An 18,777-nucleotide genomic window follows, 5' to 3' on the forward strand; every position below is an offset into this window, starting at 1 on the left:
AATTTTAAAGGGCTGGTCAAGTGGAGTTCATTGCTGGAAACCGCGTCTCAAAAGGTTCATCCGTTACAAAATGGCGGCTGCCCAAGGCTCTTGCGGAAATACCTACACAGGCCTTAGTATTGGTAAATACTCGTGGTCAACATTAGCTAAAAGATTTACTTATCTTTTATGTGAACCCGGAACCAAACCTTCCCTCAAGTCCAGCAACAATAAACAGCACATTCCCCCCTTATTCCCTCTCTGCCCCAGATTACCAACTACTCCCGCACCGTCCTCCGGTTGTCCGGTGAAGCCCCAGCCGCACCTGCCGGGAGCCGACCATGTCCACCTCACTGCCTCTCGCCCGATACCTGATACCCGTCGTCACGATCCATCGGGTCCGAGGATGCCGCCGCTCAAACCAATTGTGATCCGGGACATTTTTTAGCCGAAATCACCCGCTGTATCGGATAGCATCAAGATGTTGTGAGAGGTCCAGGCTACCTCATTAAATTGTTTGACAGAACTCATGTTTTCCAGGTTATTAGGTGCTATCGTGTTTCGCGCTACTGGATTTTAGGATTTAGTTTTCATTGATTTGACATCGCTGGGTAGATAAGTGTGGTGCTCGCGGAGCAATCATGTTTCAATCAAGTCAGTAGCCGTTGGATCGAAAGTGATCTTAGCTTCTCTTTGGGCTTTAGATGAACGGTTTTGGCCAAAGGAATTGTTGATCTTAGTGATCAAAAGTACATAGAGCATCCTCCAATTATACACACTATCCGTATAAATAAGTAATTTTAAACAAAAGCACATGTGTATTATAATGCGAAGAGGTGTTTTTTTTGTTTACTAACACATTTATCTTATGTTATTGATTAGTACAAATTGCACAAATGAACTCAGTGAAGATTTCGATTACGTTATAATTGGATTCTCCAATACATAATTCATAGTAGTGTTTAGTCCCTCGATACCTCACTGAGTATTTAATTTGGCTTAACCGTGGGAGTTCGATCAATAGAGCTGCTTGTTTCACAGGAATGACCGGCAAATCCAATTACTAAATATAATTTCTATATGGCCACAATAAGAAAATTGTATAACATAGTATATCAATTACATTTTAAATTAACATTAAAATCAGTTCCCCTAACGGAGAATCCAAATCATCACTGAAAATATATCAAAATTGTTCCAGATAAACATGGACATGTAATAAAGTGTGCTACCCTACATCCTACTGGCGAATGCACGATTGTAGTATCAATTAGCCGAGATAATCATGTTTGAAGTAGGAATGCCTTTCAAGTTGCAGTAACAATATACAGATGCAGATTGGCATCAATATTGCTGTGAAATATGGATAATCGTGGTTGCAGCTGTAAATTACCCAAAGAAGAAATTGTGTTTGATATTTGAATATATATTAAGAATGATTCGTGGTTGCTGTTTGAATGTATTCAAAGAAAGAATCATGGTTGCAGTTTGAATATAATAAAAAAGAAATCATGGTTGCTGATTGAATATACCTAAAGAAGAAATCATGGTTACTTTTTGAATATACTATAAAAGGAACCATGGTTGCTGTTTGAATATACCTAAAGAAGGAATCATGGTTGTTGTTTTAATGTACCTAAAGAAGCAATCATGGGTGCTGTTTGCTTATACCTAAAGTAGGAATCATGGTTGCTGTTGAATGTACCTAAAAGAGGGAATCGTGGTTGCTGTTTGAATATACTAAAGAAGGGATCTTGGTTCCTGTTCGTAAATACTTAAAGAAGGAATCTTGGGTGCTGTTTGCATATACCTAAAGTAGGAATCATGGTTGCTGTTGAATGTACCTAAAAGAAAGAATCTTGGGTGCTGTTTGCATATCCTGCAAGAGTGTGCATAGTTGAAGTGCACATTTACCTAGCAGTATGTACTAAATCCTACGGGAAAATGTATGTTGCAGTATAACACTCCTACAGGTGTATTCTCGATTGCAGAATTTACACTTATGAACAAGAAAGGATGAACTACAAATGTTTTTCCTCGATGAATTATGGTTGCAGCATAAAAATCCTTGAGATTAATATTCCTATGGAAGTAAACACATTTACAGTAGGAATGTCCTAATTTATGATTGCAGCATCAATATTTTATCTGATGAAGAATAATTTCAGTATCAACACTTCTGCAGCTGAAAGCATGAATGCAGATGCATTTCTTCCCATAATTGGCACTTACCACCGGATAGGTCTACAAATTCATGCTCCATAATCCCAATATATAACGCGTGACTAAAACTACCCCCCTCCTCCACACTTCCCACCAGAAATAACGACTGCGCAACGGATGCAAATACGGGAGATTTTAATTTAATGCAATTATTGTCTTGTGTGGAAAATTGTTTGAAATCGCTAAACAAACTAAACGCAGCAGTTAGGTTGCTCTACTGACCTTAACATGTGATGACTGGTCTTGAGATTAATCTAATACTCGTAGCTTAGAGGAGTTAAATATTCAACTCAATTAACTTTTGTTTTCAATAATGGATAGTTTGTTGTACGTAATTCACTTGTTTATTTTTTCAGATATAAAGATTTCGATGTGTAAGAGCATAATTTAAAAATTACCTACAAAACCCATATAATAATTTTCAACGATTACATGGAGTACAAAGATTTAGGCGCTCATGAAAAATTTGGATTGACAGTTAATGATGGAGTACACTTTTCAATTGTTCTACCTGGTATATTATTTACAATTTTATGTTCTATGTCTGTATAAATATTCAACCTTCTTTAATATCATAACAGATTAAATAAAATTTATTTGTTTAAATAATTATTATATTATGATGGAAAATTTAAATATTTATCGAACGACACGATGTACACCTCCTTCCAAAATATCTTTGTCAAATTATGTAGTTTACCGTTATATAGAAGCCGGCTGCAGAATCAACAATTAAGTAAATCTTCATTGGTCAGAGGGTTTTGTCTCTTATTCTTTAGGAACGTAAAGTTGACAGCTTGGTATGACCAGCTGATCAGCTGATCAATGTGGCAGATAACAGGTTATTAAATGACAGCTGGCGTAACAGCCCACAGCTGACCATTGCAGGCTGACCAACTCTCTAAATTACGACTACTAATATCCCCGTTTTACGAAGGTACTAAATTAACGGAATGTTTTGCATATTTTGAATTAATTATTTTGCAACGTAGAGTGCATTTTGCAAAGGAAGTGCGAAAGACGAGCATTTATGATTTGAGAGAGTATCACTGAATTAAAATGGTGTTAACATATTTAAAAAATGTAAAAAAATGAATGAACGCATTATTTTTTATACAAAATTTAAATATATTTAGATCAGTGTAAAAAATTAATATTTGTGCTGTATTGTTTAGTGTGTTAAGGATTATAGTAATATTTTAGTAACGTAAAGGGCAACACATTTAAAGGTCTTTGGATTTTGATTTGTTTAAAGGATTTTTATGATTGATTTTTAGACGAATAAAAGCTTATCCTTACTATTTCAGGGGTTTCATTTATTTATCCTGGTCTATTGGCTAGGTACTGAATCTGTACTATCGTATTACTGATTTCTTTATAAAAACTGGATTTGTTTTAAGTAATTTAAAAAAAAATCACTAAAAAAGTGTAAAAGTAGAGAAAATTAATGAACTTTTACCAAAAAAATTTATTTGTTACATTTTAATAGGGGTTTATCAAATTAACATATTCAATAAAGTGTATTGTTAAATATAAAACATTTTATTTACAACACAAATTACTTTACATAATTTTCCATGAAAATAATTATTGACATTTCTAGCAGTTAACCTTATTAATTTATCTCCACATATGAGAGCAATTCAATGGATTATAGCTATGAATTTAGTTTCTTGTCGACTAATTATTAGGGGACCGAAAGTTTTAGTATTACTAATTATTTTTATTAATTGAATCCTATATAGAATGATTATTTATTTTGTTGTACTATTACAAGAATTGTTTCAAAGCATTATTTTGAAAACTAGATTTGCTCGATAAAACTAATTCTTTAAGTTTTTATCCACTTAATTACTTACATAGTTAAAAATTATTCACTGAGAACCTATTTAAGATAGACAAAAAGAAAATATACATATCAAAAGTATATTCGACGCTCCATACGTCACAGCACAGCGCAGTTGCATGTTCAAGTCGCGTGATGGCCAGCTAGTGGGTCTGTTAATTGTTTAAGAAAGCCAGAACCGATCAAACACCAGGTTTTATCGCTAGCTCAGTATTTCATATTGCAGTAGTTTTCAGGAATGCGAGAAACCTTCGACAATTAAATATGAACAATAGAACGTCGAGCGAAAACTCCTTCCGGGTTTCAACAACGAACTACGTTCTTTTATTCTTGTTTGTATTTTGAATTACTTTAAACTCAAGTTTGTTTTGCCTTCCAGTTGGGTGGTCATTTTTTTGTTTGCTACTCTAAAAAAAATTCTCTTAGTTCTATTGTTACATTTTGGAACATTTTAGAAAAAACGTAAGCTTCTAGTGTATGCCTATTAAGAAATACAGTAAACTGAAACTGAAAAAAAGACAATAAAAGTTTCTCTATTATATTTAGTAGGCCTTATAGCTGGTAGTGTTTTAGTGCCATTGCTGGATAAATTATAGTAGTGAGTATATATTTATAGGAAGATTATACACTATTACAATATTATTAAATAAGTAAGCACTTCCACGACTAATTACTAAACAAACGGTAAACAATACTAAACAAACTGTATGGTATCCAACTTAACGAAATCGAGAATAATAAATTAATACTCAGTAAACTGATTGAACCATTCGGAAGTTTGGTTAATTATTTTCCAAGTTGTCTTGTAGCATTTAAACATGTAATCGTTGATTGCCTTTACAGTAATTCGTAAGTGAATTTCCGGTACTTTGGTATAATACCGACCGCACCTAAATTAGTTACCCTTAGGTTAAGTTAGGTTAGGTTATCTTCCGGTTGTCTTAACCTAACCCAATCTAACCTAACCTAGGTATGGTAACCTAACCTAACCCGATTTAGGTGAGGTCAGTCGATTTTCCACTAGCCAATATTGAATTATGTCAACATCTGTTAACTTAAGAAATTCTCATTCAATAGATCAAACTATTGTAGCATACAAACACTGGACCTATTCACACAACCAAATTTACATGTTTTACCACTCTGCACCATCAACGAATTACAAAGCCGTGTTTTAAGTGGTAATTGCTAATTATCTAAATTGCTAAACTTTGACTGCATGTACAGTCGTACCTAAAGGCGTGTCCATTAATATTAATCGACCGATCTTGCGGAAGCGGTTACTGTGCTATAAAGCTGAACATTGGTGGCGAGAGGAAGACGTGTTTGAATAATTAATTACATTATAGGCTACAGCTGGCGCCTACAAGTCACAAGTATACGTGTGTAATGTATAGTCTGCTTAAAACACAGAGTGCACAGCCAATAAGTAGAATGAAATCAAGTGTTGTTTTTTTTTATTGTGTATGTTTTATTTAATTTTAAATATACTAATTGAAGAGAAAATAAGAGTTATGTGTGAATAGTGAGCATGGCCTTTATAAATTTAAATATTAATGTATTCAGCATAAACAATTGTTGTATTTTTTCATTAATAAGGTAATGTAACAAAATGATTGTCAAATGGATGATGATGATGATAATAATTAGTATTATACGAGGAAATAGTAATAGATAAAGGAAGAAGCATTTTGATTGGAGCTTATAGAAATTTAAATTTTTTAATTAGCTCTTTCGAGTTATTTTTACTTTATAACTAACCTATACCCAGTACCATTTTTCTAGTAATGCCCTTTTTATCTAGGTAAACCAATGTAAAGTGGATTACTTTATGAGACATAAAGTTTACTGCAACACAAGTATCAATTTACGCTGATTGATATCTGTATCCAAACACTATAAGAAAGTAAGGTAATATTTTATATCTAATAATATCAATCGCTGTCACAAACATCTGGTTAATTATATTACGAAAACTTCTTGAATTGGGTTTGTCATATAATAACCATTAAGAAAAAGAATAGAATTTAAAATGTATTGACCATTGCACCATTAAAATTCCATATATTTACAGGAACACCCAAGATTTCTGCCGTGCAGTCGAAATTAATTGCTTGAAAGATCATTGACGACTTGAATAGTTTAAATCACGTAAGTTATAAATGAATCCTATACCGGTATTCTTAAAGAGAAATTCCTTGTAATAGCCATTCCATTTCTTAGGTATCATCATTACTTAAGTATATACATTAATTAAATAGTTAACAATTCATTTACCATGCATCCGCAACATGAATGAACACTATCACAGCTAATGATGCACTAGTACTCAAACGTCATAAAGAAATAAGGTAATTTACCTGATTAATTAAGATAATTAGTTAAAGTTAACTGGCGGTCAATTAACTATATCTAATTATTTTAGGTTCATGAAATCAGTTATTAAAATATTAATGATTTTAGCACAAAATAGTAATGAATGGCTCAATTAGAAATTTCATTCTAATTATCGACATAATCAAGAAATCATCACTTCTTTGTGGGTTAGTAAGTAAGGAATTTTAAAAGTATTGGTTGCTCAAAAATGTACGTCATACTTCACATATTTTCAAATTTTAAAAGATTATTAGGTAAAAGTAATTAGTATTACTAAATTAAGATAAGAAAATTATGTTCAGAACTCTGGTCACATTGACATACGCGCCCCTATGCAAAATGCATATACATTTTATGTTCAACAGCTGTATTACAAGCAACAGCTAAGATATGTTTTACGTTTAATAGAAAACTGTTGCTTTACTTAGCAACATGTGTTTTGATTTAGCAAGCTTATGTGTTTACTCAGAAAACAGTATCTTTACTTAGCAAATCGTAGTATTAGCATTGTCTCTGCTTTGCGAACAATGTTTTTTTATTTCCTAATTGTGTTTTTTTCCTAGGGAAGTATGCGTAGATTTTCCCTGCGATGCACGCGAGCTGAGAAAAAAGGTTTTCAAGAAACATGCTTGCCTATTAATATAACACAATCATGTTTATCATGGGGCTCAGCAAATGTATAATTAAATTGCAAACGGTGTATTTACTTAGCTAAACGCGTCATGACGGTGCAAACCTTGTCTTTACAAACATGGAATGATAACCAGTGTCTTTCCTTAGCAGTCAGTGTCTACTTAGCAACCAGTGTCTATTTAGCAATCAGTGACTTTACTTAGCAATCAGTGACTTTTCTTAACAATCTGTGTCTTTCCTTAGCAATCAATGACTTTACTTAACAATCAGTGTCTTTCCTTAGCAATCAGTGACTTTACTTGGCAATCAGTGTCTTTACTTAGCAATCATTGTCTTTACTTGGCAGTGTCTTTACTTAGCAATCAGTGTCTGTACTTAGCAATCATTGTCTTTACTTGGCAGTGTCTTTACTTAGCAACCAGTGTCTACTTAGCAACCAGTGTCTACTTAGCAATCAGTGACTTTACTTAACAATCAGTGTCTTTCCTTAGCAGTCAGTGCCTTTACTTAGCAACCAGTGTCTTTACTTGGCAATCAAAGATTTACTTAACAATCAGTGTCTTTACTTAGCAATCAGTAGTACTTTTACTTAGCAATCAGTGCTTTTATTCAGTGACCAGTGCCTTTACTGAGTAATCAGTGTCTTTCATTATCATTATCAATCAGTGTCTTGAATAGCAATCAGTGACTCTACTTATCAATCAGTTCCTTTACTTAACAATAAGTACCTTAACATAGCAATCAGTGCATTTACTTAGCAAACAATTCCTTTACTTAGCAAAAAGTCACTTCACTCCCCAACAGTGTAGGCATACTCCATTAACCTTAACAACACTCAAAACTAAATCAACCAAGTTCAAAACACTCCAGCCTATTGTAGCCTACACTACGCAAGTCATAACGCACGTTGTTACCTTGTTTCCCATATTTAGCCTAAGAGGTTTCCTTCATTATCGTACATTTGTGACCGCCGCGTCGTCTGTTATTATTTTAAATTAACTGCGATGTGAACTATTTGTGTTTTTGTAACGGACCTGTACACTCTTGTCATTACCAGCCTCCATCAAGGAAGGTACTTCTTGTCTGTACTTAGTATAATAAGCCGGGCCCATCGGGACCAAATGTCTCGTCTGACATTGCATTAGGCGTGCTCGAGTTTCAGAGCACAAATTTGATTTGAGTTTGCAGAATATAGTGTACACAGATTTACGTATGTGGTCTACTTTTTTCAAATATTGTTTTGGTTTTGATTCTAATTATTGTGCGGCTAGACTGGTTAAGTACGTCACAATAGGAACGGATGGTGTTTATAAACTAGGGTTGCTTTCAGAGAGGTGAAAGCCAGTTGAGCGGAACAAACGTGATTTGATATTTGCATAAGTAACTAAATGTAAAAAAGTCAATAGATGTACTAATGCTGGTTTTATTGTTTAAAATTATAATAATTCAGATTTGTTTTTACTACATCTTGTTATTCAGATACCTCTTCCAAAAGTACATTATGGTAGTTTTGACCAGGAAAATATTATCAGTTTATTTGGTGCAACACAAATAAACAACTCGATCAATTACCTATAACCTACACTTTACCTCCCTAATTTAACCTTACTTCAAAACACTTAATGTAGTCACGAATACTCATAAACCCCGACCTACCTTCCCCACATGCCTAAATTAGATCAGTGTTCAATCTGCGTTTTATTAATAAGTGTAATAACTTACTGCACCGTCGATGTAATTCAACATAATATAACCTGTGATGTATTATCGGATTAAATATCGATTTCGATTCGGTTCAATAAATCGCTTATTAAATCCTGATTTCTAACATTGGCTGTTTCTAATCAGCTGGCAACACAAATAGGTTCATGGTTTAAAAACGTTTAAAAGAAAAGTCTAGAAAGTTCAGAAATACCTTATGATTCTCTTGTTTACATTTTTCTTGCAAACAAAAAGCTGTCATATGGCTACTTTAGTCCCATAAGCCTAATGTTAAAATTTGGAAATTTTAAGTTCGTTTTAAATTGCATTAGCATTATCTAATTGAAATTTGTTTGTTTATTAACCATCTCACTATTAGTCTAAGTAATCTTGTTAAGTTTAGCTGAAATGTGTTCTGCCGTTATTGAGTGATGTTGCTTTATTTGTTGCATTGAAGTTGATCCCAAAGAGCTACGCTCGCTTCGCTCGCTCCGCTCAATTATTGGCGCTTGGTAGATTTGGATCTAGGTATGGCTGTCCTTCAGATAACCTGCAAAACTTATCCTAGCTTAAGAATCACATATTATCCCATAACCAAGCTTTCATGTTCAATTCTACACTCTTTAACTACGAATGGTGAATCGGTATCATGCCAGTATTCCAACACACCAAGTTAAATATTTTAACTCAGTTCGTAACATCGCCCCTTCCCATAAGACAATCAATTATCACAGTAAGCAATTGTAGACATGCATAGAGCGTGCGTCTCTTTCCAGTCGTTAACATAGGAAAATTTTGGTTCAAAGAGGAGTGCATAGTAATTAACTACGAGCACTTTATGAATGCTTACCGACATTATGTATTCTACTTATAGTTTCTGAAATATTTACCCTCCTATAGGAATCATTTTTGACCATTAAGTAAGCACTTTTCAAAAATAAAAATCTTTGATAGAGACCATTTAAAAACAGAAACTTAAAATACTTTTCTAAAAGCTGCACACTTTTATTTTACACGTTGGGCCAGATCAGGTCAGGTTAATATTTTAATTTACTCAGCTAATAATGAAGACTAGAGGTCGTCCAGTGGAAAACTCGACAAGAAATATCTTTATGTAAAGACGTCTCGTGAATAAAACATGTGATTGGAATTTCTTCCATTTATTTAGAATTTCTGTTTATATTTCGTTGTTATTTCGTCACCAGCAACACATAAGGCCCAATTTTTGGTATATGTTCATTTTTTTTTTTTAATTTTAATTCATTTTTTATGATTACCTTTTTAGCCTATTTTTACTTATAAAGGGATTCTATAAATCTTTCTAGCAGTATACGTAGATTTGCCTGTGATGCACACGAGATGAGAAAAAAGGTTTTCAAGAAACATGCTTGCCTATTAATAAATGGGATTAATTCAAGAGCAACTGTTGGCATTCATATTATCACGATAATGCAAACCTAAGTCACTTATGCCAGCCAGACCAATACCCTCGCTAATTTAAACACCTGCTTGAACAATGACTAATTGAGCGACGGGCTATTGACTAATTGTAACATTTTGCCATATCAGGACACACATAGGGACATCATATTTATTTGCAATTTCATTAAATTAAGTATATTTGACTACCAGTAGTGTCTTCAGTTTTCACAGCGTTTATTCGACATCCTCCGTTATTATTCCACTTTCCGTGATTCCCGTGAGCGTGTGTTTTGCACGCAATCCTGTCACGCTTTCGCGTCTTCCTCATTTTTTTGGCGCGAGATCATCAGCTGTTGAAACTTTAAAATGTTCTTATCAAGAATATACGATGAACATTGTGAAATATGGGTCGGAGAGTTGCAAAAATGAATAGGGATGGAATAAAAGGTGAAATTGCTACAAGAAGAATAGTTGGTGGAACAATTATACACAGTTCATACTTCTTTGATTTTAATTGTGATAAATCCAACTAGAATTTAAAATCTCAATGAATAGAGAAAATTGAAGTAGCTAAATGGTTATAGTGCTGCCTAAAAAGGTAGACGGCTACTGGGAAAATCCAGGAGCTTTCGGAAGTTAGAAACGGTGCTCAGGTGTCCTTGATAATTTAGGGGGGAGGGGGGGGGGGGTTATTGGGGGTCCTTAATAAATAGTCCTGACTAAAGAAAAGGATGATTTTGACGAGTAAAAATTCTAACATCCCACTACATTCTAAAACAATCCGTTGTTTTTAATCCGCTTGAAATAAGTTACGACCAAAGTGTAATTTGTTGTTTCAAAAAGTTGAATTGAATCAATCATAACTAAAAACATACCTATCTCAAATTTCGTAAGACTCTTTTTAAGATCTAGGTTTGTAGCTTTTTTTGTCGAACACCATATAATAAACTAATGTTTGAATAAATGCATCTTTCTTTTTGTATTATAAAGAACTTTTGAAGTGTATTCCTACATTTCTTTAAGCTGCATTTTGCATTATTCCTATTCACAAGACGTCTCAATTACATTTCAAATCATACATATTCAAACTATGACATTTTATAGTCATTTAAAACTGATTACAACCATGACTTTTACAATATAATTACGTCTGGACAGAAAACTACTAAGAAACATAACAGTCGAGAAGATTAATGGAAAATGTACTTTTCATTTCACTATCGCAATTAAATCATTAATTTTTACTGTCGGTTTGTTAATGCGGTAATTAATTTATAATTAACAGCTGACTCTTAATTCCAGGTGGCACATGTGGTTTTCTATTCGACTAATTTTATTTGTGTATGGTTCGCTGAGGCGCTTGTTATCGTAATTATTTCGCTGCATTTTGTTATTTAATTACCCTCAGTTTCTTTTACTCGGATATAACTATCCCGTTACTGGCGGCTAGTTAGCACTAGTTAACTCTAGTTATAATCCTTGTTTTAGACGCGATAAAAAATTATGGAAAAGAGAAATCGTCTCTAGGTTTAATGAATCGTTTATTACGCCGTGTTTTACTAGGTCAACGTAAAGTAAATGGTTTTTGGCCCTATTGTAGAATACAGCATGAATTCTCATTAGATTTGCTTTGGGTTATCAGCTGATTTACTTGTAATATTAGTTTGTAGTTTATTGTGAAACAGTCCCCAGTAGAACTACTTTTTTAAAACCAACTGCTCTGGTAATGTACACAATAGTATATTTCGTAACTAGGGCCGAAAATTAAGTTTTCCGGCTCGAAATCAGTTTTCAAGTTCGAAACAAAGTCGAGAACTTGAAACGATCAAGAGCTGCAAAACCTTTTCGGCCCGTTGTACAAACTTTTCACCACACTATACAAAATTGAGAAGATAGCCTATATACAATAAATCACACAACTACAACAACTTAAAGGTCAAGAAATATTTAGTGGAATCAATAATAATAATAAATAGTTGTTAGGCAGCGGTGACAATAAAACAAGTCTATTGCAATGCATAATATGGACTGATTGTGTATTTAATGTACATTAATGTTTTCAATATATAAGCTAACAGCTGATTTTCGGCCCTAGGGATGTAAAAACCTCCTCGGTCACCGAATGACGATGACAGCTGGCATGGACAATACGTAGCTTTCAGCCTCCAATTAACGTTTGTAAAACGGCTAAAATCCGGCTAATACATCATAGTGTGGTGAAAAGATTGATTTTCGCACTGCAATATTCTCCAATGTGACAAAAGATTAAGTCAACATCAGCATTCTTTAATCGAACGTGAAACGATGATTAAACCAAGTTTTAGAATTTACAGTAACAGTAGGACAAGTATTTTTACAGTATCCATCTAAGTAACTAAGTCAATGTTAAGCACTCAACAGCTTAGAAGTTAAGCATATTAACTATTTGAAAGGGACACAGTTAATAAAATACATTTGACTACTTAATTACAGTGGAACCTTGATAAAAAGACCCTTGATAACAAGTTGCCCTTGATAACAAGTGTCATTTTCAAATCCCATAAAAATGATTTTACCCCTAATCACATGTTGTAACAAACCTTGATAACAATTCTTATTTTACAGTACCCATGAGAGTCTTGTTATCAAGGTTCTACTGTACTTGCATAATTTTGTTCTGCTTTCAAAATCAATTATGAGATTTCACAATGATGACGTAGGGCCTATACGTTTTGGTATAACTACAGAATTACTGCTAAATTATGGAAAAACATCCTTTTGCCAACAGATTTACTTTTATTCTTGGAATTGTTAATAGGTCTTTCATAACCGTATATAGAGTAAGAAAATAGTTTTAGCCTAATAATGAATGCACTGGAAAGCCTGGAGAAATTGTCCAATAACAATGGGCAGATGATGAAAGTAAAATATCGTTATAATCGTATGAATTGAAACGGAAGGGGTTTTTTGAAATTAAAAGTGTCTCTCGACTGAGAAATGTTTCCTTTTTTCCAAGAGGATCCAGAGCACGATGGGTTCCGAACCACAAGCTTTTTTGATATTTAATTCGTACCGAATTATCACACATCTAAAGATGATTCTTCAATTCCGGGATCTGGTCAAAGCTTCCATGATTGAAGTTTTTTACTGAACCAGTATTGCAATGTAGTATTGATGAACTTTTTAAATTAAATACTAAGCTAAATTATTGATTTTAAAGTACTCTACTACTACTTAATTAGCTCTCTCAGCATGTTGATTAACGAAGCTGTGACGATGTAAGGACAGGGCTGGAAAATAGACGCTCGACGCTGCTTGCAACTTGGGGATCAGGGTAACTTTGCCTTTTTGGTAAATAATTTATGAGATTTTTAAAATAATATAAAATGAGTAGAATACAAGTAACGGAATAATAGCCATTAGACGAACGCAGTGGACATCTTTTCCTTTGGATTTTATTCCTTTACATTTGCTCGAGTATGATACAAAATATACTAAAAAACTACAACGCATCCTAAGGAATCAATTATATAATTGATTGTACTTATTTTACTGTAGATTATTGGTATATTAATAACGTTAAAAAATATCAATTATCAGGTATTCAACTAAACAAAACTACAATTTTATGACTGGCTATAGCAGGCTTTCAGTACTTTGTCACAGTTAAAATGATCTTTTCTCTGTTAAATTGTATGATTTTCAGATTAATTGATCAATTCTTTATGGTGTAGGATGTAATTTACTTTATTTAGTCTGTAATTAACTTCATAAGACTAATGTTGGTTCATACAAAATGAGAATGCTAGCATTGTTATTGATTATTTTACAATAATTTGCCAAAACAACACTGTTTGAATATGCACTTATTTAACCAGTATGTACTGTGTATAAATAAAATAACCCCATTGCAGCAAACCTGCTCAGCCTTCTTGGTGAATTTTTTGTCAATTTGCATTTGTTGTTCAAAGAAGAGAACAAAATAACCACACAATAAATTACTGAGAAATCATAAGGTTAATTTTCACTCGTAGATTTTTAAGAAAAATAACCCTCCCCTTTAAAATAAACTGGCCTACTAACAGGTTCACTAGAAACCCAAAACCTAAAGTAAACTATGATATTCCGCTCATCGCCTGTGAAGGACACATGTAAATTTTGGGGCATCAGATAATGCAGGATGGTCTATTTGAAATTTGATATTTTGGCTTCCTGTCTTGTGGGCAGTGGGTAGCTCCCGCCGGGCTGCTGGGTTTGGGATTTCGGGCTGCTATATGTAGTTAAAATATGCTCATTTGATTCAAGCTACAACTCTGAGATATAAGATGTGTGTAATAGTTTATTGAAGATGACATGTTTATAACCTTGAATGTGGTTTATGTTAAAATTTTGATTTTAATCTAATTTCAATTACATTTATGATAGGTTAGTGTTGTTCCAAAATTAGGTGAACACAAAAATAAGATCCTAATATTCGAGATAATACATATTCACATTGTTTATTTATACCATTTCAAAAGATGGTTTTCACGGGTTTAATCTTACAATGGAACAAGTTCATTTGTGATAGGAAATAGTTTAAATAAATGTTTTGGGTGGAATCAACATTTTTATAGCCAACAAATACACACAAGTAAAACAGAGCAAAAGTCACTTTAACTAAACATAATTCAGATACAGGTTGGTTACAAATAAGGATAGAAACAACTAGAGGTCAACCTAGAGGCGCAATTCTTAAGTAACCTAACTATCAATGCCTTTGACTGGGTGGGACTTAAGATTTTATTTAATTGGATAATTGGTATTCAAAATTCCCTCTTAAGATCATACGTCAATATTTGACAGCAAACAGGTTTTTTTTTTCAAACACTCCTTCCCGAAACAAACTGAGGTTAAATATGGCGTACCACAGGGGTCAATACTTGGCCCTTTTCTTTTCAGTTTTCATCATCGAGTTATACCTAAACGTGCATGCAAATTCTATATTTTTTTAAATGATAAACCTTTTTTAAACAAGTCCTTCTGTTTGTATAGTTAGGGATAGTTCAGTAGCATCATTTCAGGTAAAGCTAATTACTGGTATGAAGTAAATCTGTTGTTTATGTAGAGTAGGTATAATCTTGTCCGTAAAAAGGCCCTACCTTAGTTGTTTCTAGTAATGGTGTTATGTTTCTTTTCTTGGTGTCAACTTAGGATCCTAAACTAATCCAAATTTTAACACGTGAAAGAAAAATTAACACAATCAACTGACTTAAAGTTGCATACAAAGTTGTTCTATTCGATCCATGTGCGTGTTCGATAATGATGTTATTAGTTGTACTCTATGACACTAAACAGAATTTTGTATGCTGATAAAAGCCCCGAAAAAGTGTATCTAAAGCTGTCATCATTACCAAAGAATAACCATTATTTATTGATTCTTCCTCATTGATTTTAGCGAAGAATTTCAAAAGTGGGATTCATCTACTTTACAAACAGGAAACGGATTCTGGGATTCAAAGTATAAATGAAAATTACAAAGAGATTTGTATGATATACATACTGTAACTCATTACTGTTACCGTTACATAGGATTTTTAGACCGAATCTTAAATGTGAAAGCTTAAATGTGCGAGCTTAAAATACGAAGTAATTAGATTTAGTAAAACCGCTCTCATTTGAGAAAGCAATTTTGTTTTAAATTAACTTTAAACTTCATTAATATCAATGGAATTTTGACAATACTATAGTGTACTTTTCTATACAGATCCACTTTGGTCCAACGAATTCCTGGATGTGTAATGATTTATCAGTGTGAAATAATTAACTTAGTATAAATTTAACGTGTAACAACTTGTAATGTGTATAAGTCTTAAAAGCCGGAAAGAAGATGATGAGCAAACATATAGAAGTTCAACTTTTGTTGAGAAGAGGGGCGAATTTTATTCTAGTTCTGAAATGAAGCCTATTTATGAAACGAATGGGAGTTTTTAAATGCATTTTTTAAACCGCTATACAACCAATACATCAATGAACTAGACATTTTACAATCATGACGTTATCAAACCGGAGATCCCCGGTGTTGCATGTGGAGTACTTTTTTCTAAATTTTCGTCGTGCAATTTACGTTTTACGCAACCACAGGGTGTTAACCGCATGGGTGGTTTACCCCTTTTCTCATTTAGGGGTGCTCGTCTCGTTTACAAATTTAACCACTCTATAGGGATATGGGAGCACCACATTTTCACTCATTACCCCATGGGGTAATTTCCCATGGGGGATACCTAGCATTCCCTTGGAACCTTCTACCCTGACAATTTCTTATCACCACTGATAGTACCTTTTTCCGTTCCTCCGTCGTCTTTTGGTGGCGTACACGGTGCCCAGCTGGTTCATGGCTATGGTGGGGGCGGGGGGCGGCTCACCCCCGTACACAGCCGCCCCGGGTGCCGCCCCACATCCCGACACCGACAGGTACTCCGTTTTGCCGTCCTTAGCCGACCATCTCACTCACGTGCCCGACACACATTCACACCACACTACTGCACTGTCGCTGCGGCACTACTGATGCTCCGGTGCCGACTGCACTCCCCCCACCCCATCGCTTTGTGATAGGCCACGCCTTCTCTCGCATCGACCAATCACCGCGTGCCACGTCACGCCGTCAACAATGGCAGACCTCCCCCGCCCCGCCCTCGTGCCGTACTCCTCGGTTATGTGATTCTGATTTTGTCTCACTTTTCTCTCCCTCTCTTCTGTCTCTCTCACTCTGTGCATTGTTGGTAAATTACTTGAATTTGATCCCGCTCAGATAGTGGCTACCGGCCACGGTTGATTGACAAGGCTAATTACCTTCAGATAAGGTGGATTATAAAACTGTATAATTAGCCGGGTTATTATGTTATTGCGGTGGTAAATTTGTTGGCGTATGGTGATTGCGGTGAAATTTTCAAGCAACCTTTTGCGGATTAAACCTTTAGGTAACCTATTGCGAGTGTGCAATTACTAGACTAGTTGACCGCAGTGCAACGCATTTGTTCAGTTGGCTTTGATACGGATCAAGAAATGAGGCTTGACCTAGAATTCACTTATTGGAATGGAATATGGAATATTCTACCTCCCACCTTCACGGATTAATCTTTAGTACACTATACAGATTGTGAACATACAATATGAATTTATTTAACTAATACAAATTTGTATTTACTCTCCAAATTTCATGGATTCAATTGCACAACGCAATGCAAATACGAAAACACATAAGGGAGCCCAGTGCCCACCACCTGGCACACCGGCACACCCGTTTGAAACTTGCACGACCGACAGTCAATTCACTTTCATTTGAATTGCGGTAGGCATATTTATCTCGTTATAAGTTAGCTGTAGCCTAGTTCGCAAGTACTGTAAAAAGAGTAAAGATAAGTGGAGTTATACGTGCTCCTTGTGTACTCCATTATCAGTGTTGTGTTCTATCACTGTTGTAATGTTGAGTTTATTTATCCAATGTCGGGCTACCAGAGTTCGGATTTACGAAAATCAATCAGAAGCAACTCCTTTGGACGCCCATATTGTTTAATTTGGCTAGCAAGAGGTCGTGGTCAACCATGTCGAAAGCCTTACTTAAATCTAAGAAAATACCCATTGAGTTTTTTCTTCGTAACGAAATCCTGCACTCCTTAGTTTAGGAAAGAAAATATGGCACTGGTAGTATGTTTACATTACACAATTCATGCCGATCTTAGTAAGTTATATTGTTCTCGGCAAATATCCAAAGGGCTTTCACAATATCCTTTTCTGATTTTTAGACAAAGTCGGGCACATAGAAATGGGCCTATAATCATCAAATTTCGTATCGTGTGGTCACCACTTTTGAGAATTGGCCTGACAACTGCAAATTTCAGCGCAATGGAATGAGGAATTGTTCATGATGAAATTAGTGCTTCACAAGCACAAGATGGGACATTGCATCAGCTCCATAGTTTATCTAATTTTTTAACTGACGAATTATTTTTTCAGATTCTATTATGTTGGCAATAAAAAAAACTAGAGTTGTGGCTGGTGTTTCATCCTAAATCTGTCATACTTGTGGATTTGTAAACGGTTTTAGCAAATCCGTAAAGTAAAGAATGTTTCATGGAAGAAAAAGATAAGTAGAAAACTGTGGAAACATGTGTAATTAGTGTTGGTCATGTTGTGACACATTGAAAATGGTGGACAACGTAAGGCAAGTGGAATGCTATAAAAAGGTTTCCTTGAAAGTTTCCAGTAATTATCATTCCAGTTGTTATACTTGACCTAGACGATGACTTTTTGTTTGCAACGTCTATAACTAACCATCCTCATGTGAAGAAATGATGTAAATTAAAAATACTTACTTTTAGGTTATAGTATGCATTTTTATAACATGCAGGGTATTTGCAAAACTGTAATGTTTAACCGCAGTCAATAGATAATAATTAATTGAAGGATTTCAGAACAAACGTTACTAAAAACGATCTTTAGTAAAACAAATTGTTTAGAATTTTGACCTTTTGATGTGGGGGTCTTTTGAGATTTATTTATCCATGCAAGTTTTTTGGGGGTAAGGTTATGTTGTTTTCATATCTCTTTAAACATAATAATGTACATGATATGTCTAA

The 18,777-nt window shown here is 34.3% G+C and overlaps 1 protein-coding gene across 2 annotated transcripts in view; it reads right to left on the reverse strand.

The window, feature by feature from the left end:
* LOC128992579 (aryl hydrocarbon receptor protein 1-like) overlaps positions 1-16,734 on the reverse strand; it is a 149,871-nt gene extending 133,137 nt beyond the window's left edge. For both annotated transcript variants that reach the window (XM_054416226.1, XM_054416224.1), the window contains exon 1: positions 16,479-16,734. In XM_054416226.1, coding sequence (XP_054272201.1) covers positions 16,479-16,534 — 56 coding nt within the window. In that variant the 5' untranslated portion in view covers positions 16,535-16,734. The remainder of the gene's footprint in view (positions 1-16,478) is intronic.
* Between the last annotated feature and the right edge of the window lie 2,043 nt (positions 16,735-18,777).

Source organism: Macrosteles quadrilineatus, unplaced genomic scaffold (genome assembly GCF_028750875.1).
Source record: "Macrosteles quadrilineatus isolate MER2022 unplaced genomic scaffold, UCM_ALF_1.0 Scaffold_4__1_contigs__length_99947679, whole genome shotgun sequence".
Lineage (NCBI taxonomy): Eukaryota > Metazoa > Arthropoda > Insecta > Hemiptera > Cicadellidae > Macrosteles > Macrosteles quadrilineatus.